Source organism: Nannospalax galili, unplaced genomic scaffold (genome assembly GCF_000622305.1).
Source record: "Nannospalax galili isolate Female #2095 unplaced genomic scaffold, S.galili_v1.0 scaffold290, whole genome shotgun sequence".
NCBI classification, from domain to species: Eukaryota; Metazoa; Chordata; class Mammalia; order Rodentia; family Spalacidae; genus Nannospalax; species Nannospalax galili.
In genome coordinates, this window is record NW_008331486.1 from 8152637 (window position 1) to 8161991 (window position 9355).

The following is a 9355-nucleotide window of genomic DNA, read 5'->3' on the forward strand; positions in this document are numbered from 1 at the left end:
GCCTTGAACTCACAGAGATCCACCTGCCTCTGCCTCCCAAGTGCTGGGATTAAAGGTGTGTACCACCACACCTGGCTAGTAAAGCATTTTTTTAAAAGGGCTTGTGAGCTGGGCATGGTGGTGCACTCCTTTAGTCCTAGCACTCAGGAGGCAGAGGCAGGCAGTCTCTATGAATTCAAGGCCAGCTTGGTGAATCCCAGCACTCTGGAAGCAAACAGTGTATCCTGTTACACTGTAAAACCATACAATGGGAGAGGCGGATGTAGAGAGACAGAGAGGGATCAGTGGTAGAACATGTACTTAGCATGTTCAAGGCCCTAAGCCCTAGCAACCCCTGAAACAAACACAAAGCTTTAAACTGCCACAAATATCCATTTTATAAGTATGTTGGGTTGTTCTTTTTTTTTAAATAGCTATTCTCCCATTTCACAGAAACTCCACAGCATAAAAACTAGCATAAGGATAAACAGAGAATTCTGAAAGAGGCAACACAGAATAATGATTAAGAACACAGACACTAGACTAAGACTGCCAGGTTTGAATCCTGGTTTCACCACTTACTAGCTGTGTGACATTGGGCAAGTTACTTAACCACTTTGTGCCTCAGTTTCCCCATCTGTAAAATGGAAACGATAATAAAAGTATCTACAAGTGGTTATATTATGTATAAAGGCCATATATTTAAGCTATACAGTAGAGTATTTACAGATAAAATAATAACGTCTGAGAGCTAACTTCAAAATAATTCTGGGGAAAGGTTAACTGACAAACAACAAAAAGCTCATTATCCATGTAAGAGAATGAAGAGGGTAGTAAGGACTCAAAAATTCAGCACGTCCAGAGGTAGAGGGGATGATGAACTAGGACGTCCAACAGGGTGAGTGCTATTAAGGTGACCAAATCTACACAAACTCGTTTTTTTTTAATTATTTTATATTTTATTATTGTTTTCTATTGTCCAGGTTAGAAAACCTGAATACTCACCCAAAGAACACAAATAGCAACCACTCCAAGAGTCATTCTGAGAATTAAAGACCTTAGGATGAATGTGCTAGTTACACTCTTTCCTTTGCCATGCAGGGGACTGACTCCCAGGCCTTGGGCACAGTAGCATCCCCACTGAGCAAAGCTGCCAGCTCCCTGATTACTTTTCATACTGTATAAATCTTGTCAAAATAATTTATGTTAAGTTCTTAGAAAGGTAACTGTCACTTAGTAAATGCTATGCAAGTCAGCTATTAGTAACCTCGTTCACTGTATATCCCACCTGAAATATCAAAAATATTAGTTGAATATTTAGCAAATTCCCAGGCCTAGACATAAATTGGATTCTATACTTGCCTAGCACACAGAAGGCCCTGGGTACCACTCCCAGCACTGAAAGGTGAAAAAAGATGAGCTGGACTCATTTCATTGATAACCAAATTGTATTCTCTGTGATCTACCTAGCCCAGCATGTTTTAAGTGGTATATAAGGACAGTTTCCTCTACGACAACTTCACTGGGGAAACCGGCCTAACTAGACACGTGGAACAGCCATACCTGGGAGGTTTGTAGTGAGAGAGCCCTTCTAACAAGCGCTGCCAGTATTTATTCAGCTCCACCTCTATCTGATTCTGTAAAAGAACAAGGTAATTACACATGGGATTCAGATCACACTGCACATTGCATATTCCTTTGCATCTTTTTAAAAGATACATAACCAGGGCTGGAGAGATGGCTCTGCAGTTAAGAGTGCATACTGCTCTTCCAGAGGACCCAAGCCAACTTCCAGCACCCACATCAGGCAGCTCCTGGAACTCCAGCTCTGTGGGATCCGATCCCTCTGGCTTCTATGAGCACTTACATATACATACACATATACACATAATTAAAAGTAAAATAAATCTTTAAAAAAATATCCCTAGGACTGGAGAGATGGCTCAGCGGTTAAGAATACTGGCTGTTCTTGCAGAAGACCTGGGTTCAAATCCCAGCACCCACATGGCAGCTAACAACTGTCCGTAACCCTGTCCCAGGGGATCCAACAGCCTCTTCTGTCCTCCGGGGGCATTGCACAACACGGGTGCACTTACCTACATGCAGGCAATACATGCATACACATAAAACAAAAATAATAATTAAAAAAAAAATACAACCCTACACACAGGTCACTACAGTTTAAATCTTTTCGAATACAGAACTCTGTAACTGACTTTTCTTTGATTAAAATTGTAGCATCGCTCAAAAAGACCAAAAAGAAAAAAAAAAATTGTAGCATCAGGGCTGAAGAGATAGCTCAGCAGTTAAGAGCTGAGCTCTTGCAGAGGACCTGGGTTTAATTCCCAGCACCCACATGGCAGCTAAGAATCATCCTAACTCCAGTTCCAGGGGAATCTGAAGCCCTCTTCTGAACTCCGAAGCATTGCACAGCACAGGTGCACTCATATACATGCAAGCTGGGCGTGGTGGCGCACACCTTTAATCCCAGCACTCGGGAGGCAGAGGCAGACAGATCTCTGAGTTCACAGCCAGCCTGGTCTACATAGTGAGTTCCAGGACAGCTGGGGCTACAGGGAGACCCTGCTTCAAAAAGACCAAAAATAAATAAATAAATAAATAAATAAAATTAAAAAATAATAACATTGTAGCATCATTTAATCTTTGTATGGAAAGCTTTATAAACACTTTCCAGTTGATTGCTGGCCTGGAACTCACTATGTAGAATAGGCTGACCTTGAACTCACAGAGATCGGCCTCCCTCTGCTGGGATTAAAGGTGTGCAGCACCACGCCCAGCTTTTGACTGTACATTGTACTAAGGGACTAGGATCATTATTTGGCATGCTTCTAATATGCTAGACACACTCAAACGGTGCTTGTTGGTTTGTTTTTATTCTTGAGACAGTCTCACTGTAGTTCAAGCTGATCTCAAACTTGAGATCCAAGCCAGCTACCACACTCAACTGTGTAATTCTTTATTAATAAAATGTATTACCAACATACTCTGACCACAAAACATTTTCAAGATGTCCTTCTCTAAGGATGCATTCTACAAGCAGAATTATCTGAAGGCATAATAAAGTTCTAAAATAGGTCTAACACTGTACTAATAATAACTCCAAAGAGTGATAATGACAGAATGCCATCCTAACACTATCCTCACAGGGTCAGAATACTCAAGGACCAGCATGAACAACCAGCCTCTCCTGACGATAGACTTGGCACTCTCAGAATCCACAGCCTCCATGATTTAGAGAAAGCCAAAGGAAAACAAAGACAAGTGTAAGACAGAGAAAGGTCTAGGGATCTTTCTTAGCTCGAGTAGAGAATGAAGTTTGTACCTACTAAGCAGGCAATCCATTAGCATTTTTAAAAAATATTTTTATTTTATGTATATGAGTGTATTGCCTGCATGTGTGTAAGTGTACCAGTGTTGTGTAATGCCCATAGAGATCAGAAGAGGGTGTTAAGATTCCTTTGGAACTGGAGTTACAGACGGTTGTAAGCTGACATGTGGGTGTTGGGAATTGAACCTGGTATCTCTGCAAGGGCAGCCAATGTTCTTAACCACTGAGCCATCATTCCAGCCCCGGCAATTAAGACAACAGCCCTATTTCTGGGTTGTTCTTGTAATACAAATTAAAACAACATGGAACAAAACAAAATACCAACCCTAGAAATCACTTACCAGTTCTCTAAGCGCCGACCTTCCAAGCAGGATTGTCCATAGTTCTCTACTGCTCCTAAAAAATGAGAAAGCACAGGGTTAATTTTGTTCCCTTAGGAAAAAAATAAGTAAAGAAATCTGATATTCAAAATAAGTACTAAGCTGGGCATGGTTGTGCACACCTTTAGTCCCAGCACTTGGGAGGCAGAGGCATGTGGATCTCTGTGAGTTTAAGGTCAGCCTGTTCTACATAGTGAGTTCCAGGCTAGCTGGAGCTATAGGGAGACCCTGTCTCAAAAAAAGACCAAAAATATTTCATTTTATATTAGGCTTTTTAAAAATTTGTATTAAGCCGGGCGTGGTGGCGCACACCTGTAGTCCCAGCACTCAGGAGGCAGAGGCAGGTAGATCTCTATGAGTTCAAGGCCAGCCTGGTTTACATAGTAAGTTCCAAGACAGCTGGGGCTACAGGGAGACCATGTCTCAAAAAGGCCAAAAAAAAAAAAATTGTATTTATTTTTTATTTTATGAGTGATTTGCATATATGCACCTAAGTGCACACATACATACAATGTCCACAGAGATCAGAAGAGGGTAACAGGTCCCCTGAAAATGGGGTTAAGGACAGTTGTTAGCTGCTGTGTGGGTGCTGGGAACTGAACCTGGGTCCTCTACAAGACCAGCCAGTGTTCTTAACTGCTGAGCCAAGTCTCTAGCCCCTATTAGGCTTTTTGAGACAAGGTCTCACACTGCTGCTCAGGCTAGCCTGGAATTTACTACACAGCACAGGTTAGCCTCAAACTCAGAATAATCCTCCTGCCTCAGCCTCATAAATGCTGGGAATACAAGTGTAAACCACCATGTCTGGTCCAAAAGCATAAGATACTAATTTAAACCACACAAGTAGTGCATTAAAAAAAATTAAGTCAGCTAACCACATAGAGTAAAGGGCTATATTGAGACTCTATCTCAAAAAAATAAAAAACACTGGGAGAGTGAAATGGTTTACCAGATAAATGCTTGCTGTCAAGCCTGAGAACCTAAATTCAATCCCAGAGACACACACCCTCCCCCCTTGCTGGAAGGAAACTACTCCCTCAAACTGTCCTCTGACTCCACATGTGTGCCCATGTACATACACACATGCAAAATAAATAAATTTCTTTCTTTTCTTGGTCTTTTTGAGACAGGGTCTCCATGTAGCTCTAGCTGGCCTGGAACTCACTATGTAGACCAGGCTGGCCTTGAACTCGGAAAGATCTGCCTGCCTCTTCCTCCCACACCTGGCTAATAAATTTCTTTTCAGAAAAGCTGAGGATAGCGGGTCGTGGTGGTGCACGCCTTCAATCCCAGCACTCGGGAGGCAGAGACAGGCAGATCTCTGTGAGTTCAAGGCCAGCCTGGTCTACACAGTGAGTTCCAGGACGGCTGGGGCTACAGGAAGACCCTGTCTCAAAAAGACAAAATAAAAGACAAAAAAAGCTGAGAATGAGGCTCAATGGGTACAGTGCTTGCCTTGCACAGACAAGGCCCCCAATGCGATCCGCAGGACTTGCCAAAACCAGGCACTTGGGAGTTAGAGGAAGTTAAAGCTGTATAGCAAGGAACACATTTAAAGTCACCTTGGGATGTAGGAGATCCTGTCTCAAAACTAGAGGCTGGAAAGACAGCTCCTAGAGTAAAAGCACCTGCCACCAAGCCTGACAATCTAAATTCAATCCTGGGAACCCACATGGTATGAAGAGAAAACTGACTCCTGAAGGTTGTCCTCTTCCAATCACAAGCATGCTAAGGCATGTGTGGACCCTAACCCACTACCCCCATGCACAAATCAGTGTTAAAAAAAAAAACTTCAAAAACAAAAACTAGGACTGGGAGATGAGATGGCTCAGTGGATGAACCACTTACTGCCCAAGCATGAGGACCCCAGAACCCACGTAAACGCCAGGTGAGTGTGGCAGCCACCTATACTTTCTGTGCTAGGAAGGCAGAGACAGGGGACCCCTGGAGACTGTGGCCAGGTAGGCTAGCCAGTCAATCAAGGAGTTCTGGAGTCAACTTGTGATCCTGCATCAATTAATAAAGTGGAGAGTAACCGGGGAAAACTCTCCATGTCAACCTCAGGCCTTCACACACATGCGCACCCATATGCCTACACACAAGTGCACACACATGCACACAACACAACACATACATAAGAGAAAAAAAGAGCCAGGTGTGGTGGTGCACACCTTTAATCCCAGCACTTGGGAGGCAGAGGCAGGCGGATCTCTGTGATTCAAGGCCAGCCTGGTCTACATAGTGAGTTCCAGGACAGCTGGGGCTACAGGGAGACCCTGTCTCAAAAAAGACCAAAAAAAAAAAAGAATTGAGATAGAAATTATGTGACCCCAACACTTCATGGGCTCTTGAGTTGCATGTGAAGCGGCACAAGCCTAAGATCCTAGCACTCAGTAGTCTGAGGCAGAAAAGAGTTCAAAGTCAGCTGAAAACTATTTTCCTCTTTAAGACTGTCCCATAAGGGGCTGGAGAGATGGCTCAGCAGTTAAGAACACTGGCTGCTCGTGCAGAGGACCCAGCTTCTGTTTGGCACCCACATGGCAGCTAACAACCAACCATCTTTAACTTCAGTTCCAGGGGATCAGACTCCCTCTTCTGATCTCTGCAGATATTGTTTACATACATGCAGGTAAAACATACCTACACATAAAAATAAATTTAAAAAAAAATTTTAAAGACTATAATGCAAAGCACCAGATCAATCTGTTTGAAAACTTTCATTTAGGATTTTCCCATCAAAAGAGTTTAAACAGGGGCCGGAGGGATGGCTCAGCAGTTCAGAGGAGAGGACCCACACGGCAACTAACAACTGCCAGTTCCAGGGGATCAGATACCCCTTTCTGACCTCCCCAGGCACTGTACTACACAGGTCCATTTATATATATGCAGGCAAGACACTCATACACATAAAATAAGAAATCTCTTTCCCAAGGATTAATCCTTCTAAGAAAACAACTTCAATTCTGTTAAATCCATAGCCACCAACTCCCATACCAGGGCACTGGAATCACTAATCTTTTTCTGGTAACAAGTTAATATTCATTCTTCAAAAATAATTATGAGATTAGATCCAGTTAATGAAATAAATGTGTCTATACTGATAAGCCTCAAGTAACAACACAAAGGCCAGGCCACTAAAGAGATTTACAGTAACATTTTGAAAGTAATCATGTCTTTTTTGTAAAGATATAATTATCCTTTAACTTGTTTGACAAATATGAATTAGCAAATATGAAAAAGGTTTTATTTTTTAAAAAAAAAATTGTGTGTGTGTGTGTGTGTGTGTCTCCCTGTAGCCCCAGCTGACCTGAATGCACTATGTAAACCAGGATGGCCTTGAACTCACGGAGATCCCCTGCCTCTGCATCCTGAGTGCTGGGACTAAAGGCATGCCCCACAACACCCGGCTATTTTTTTTTACTTTTTATGTGTATGAGCATACAGCCTGCATGTAGGAAGGTGCACCCGTGTCATTTAATGCCCTTGGAGGACAGAAAAGGGAGTCAGATCCTCTCGACCTGGAGTTATGAATGGTTGTTAGCCACCATGTGGGTGCTGGGAATTGAACCCGGATCCTCTGAAAGAGCAGCCAGTGTTCTTAACCAGTGAGCCATCTCTCCAGTACCATGACAGCTTTCTATTAAATGGCAATTACTGTGGGTCTAGCATGCATGAGGCCCTGAGGTTCTTGGGGGCCGAGGGTGTAGCTCCACTGGAAAGTGCTTGCCTAGTCTTCCCATGCCCTTGGTTCCATCCCCAGCATCACATAAGCTGGGCAAGACAGCACACACCTGTAATTCCAGCACCAGGGAGGGAAAGAGAGGCAGGAAAACGGAGAAGTCCAGGTATGGGCCGAAGAGATGCTCAGTGGTTAAGAACACTGGTTGCTCTTGCAGAGGATCTGGGTTCAGTTCCCAGCATCCACATGGCAGCTCACAGCTGTACAGTTCCAGGGGATCTGATACCCTCTTTTGGCCTCCACAGACACTGCACACATGTGGTGCATGTACACACATGCAGGCAAAATATTCATACACATAAAAAATTTAAATTAAAAAAGAATTCACCCTGCAAACAAGCAAAGGTGCTGACCGAAGTAAAGCTTCAGTTCCCACTAACCTTAACACAGCGGCAGACAGACACACAAGAGGGCTCCAAAGACTACCCACTGAATGAAAGGACCAAAGGAGAATGGTGCAATCCCTTCAGAACTGCAGACTACGTGGAACAAGAACATCTTTATGTTTGCTAAGGTGCTGAGGAGCAGAACACAATCTTTGTAGGAATGAAATCTTTGGGGAAGTGTTAATGGTTTCTCAATTGCTATACATTTTTCTTGCCTGTAAATAACGACGTAAATTAATCTAAGATCTTCATGATACTTACATTCAATGTTGGGAATGACAAAGGAAATTAAGTGCACATTACACAGTCAGCAAAAAGGAAGAAAGTACCACAGTGCAAGAAACTAACAATGAGAGACTCCCAAGGAACGTAAGCACATGTGAGCAAGTCAGAGCAAGAGAGTCAGAGAGAGTCAGAGTGAGCCAGTCAGAGCAGTCGCTAGGAACTGACTCAGGGATAGAGGGAGGCCACCTCCAGCTATCAGTGAAGGTATGTACAAACACCACAGATAAGGCTGGAACCCTGAAAACCAGCTTAAAAGCTTTTAAAGAAACTAAGTATGAGGGGCTGGAGAGATGCTCAGTCATTGAGAGCACTGGCTGCTCTTGCAAAGGACCTGGGTTCAATTCCCAGCACCCACATGGCAGCTAACAACTGTCCATAACTCCATGCCCTTTTCTGACCTCCATGGACATTGTACAACATGGGTGCACTTACACGCATGCAGGCAATGCACTCATACACATAAAATAAAAATATTTTTTTATTTATTTTATGTGTATTTGTATATTACCTGCATGTAGATAAGTGCACCCGTGTCATGCAGTGCCCACAGAAAACAAAAGAGACTGTCAGATCCCCTGGAACTGGAGTTATGGACAATTGCTAGCTGCCACATGGGTGCTAGGAATTGAACCCAGGTCCTCTGCAAGAACACCCAGTGCTCTCAAACACTGATCCATCCTGCCAGCCATAAAAATAATTTTTTAAAAAGAAACTAAGTACGACCCATGCTATCATTTATTTACACAGAGAATAAATCTGAGCTGAGTGTGTAGGGGAGAAACTAAGGTACTGAAATCAAGTATCTGTCTTTAAAGTAAATTTTCATCATTAATTTATTTTTATTTTTCTATGCATGTGCTTTGCCTACAGGTATGTAAGTTCACCAGTGTGTGCAGTGCCCACAGAGGCCAGAAGAGGGCATCAGTTTCCCTGGAACTGGAATTATGGTTGTTAGCTGTGCTGGATAGCTTTAGTGTCAACTTGACACACCTGGGTTGAGGGAGCCTCAACTGGGGAATTGCCTTCATTGGACTGGCCTGTGGCCATGTCCATGAGGCACGTTCTTGATTGTTGAGCAATGTGGGTGGTGCCACCCCTGGGCAGGTGGACCTGTGTTGCATAAGAAAGCAGGTTGAGCAGGGGCCAAGGGAGCAAGTCAGTAAGCAGTGTTCCTCCATGGCCTGTGCTCCAACTCCTGCCTCCAGGTTCCTGCCCTGAGTTCCTACCTTGGGCTCCC

General features: G+C 43.5%; 1 protein-coding gene across 1 annotated transcript in view; it reads right to left on the reverse strand.

Annotated features, from left to right (window-relative positions):
* Nup188 (nucleoporin 188) overlaps window positions 1-9355 on the reverse strand; it is a 69809-nt gene that overhangs the window by 53396 nt on the left and 7058 nt on the right. Inside the window, exons 2-3 of the mRNA XM_008826086.3 lie at window positions 3670-3724; window positions 1543-1616 (exon numbers count right to left, since the gene is read on the reverse strand). Coding sequence (XP_008824308.1) covers window positions 1543-1616; window positions 3670-3724 — 129 coding nt within the window. The remainder of the gene's footprint in view (window positions 1-1542; window positions 1617-3669; window positions 3725-9355) is intronic.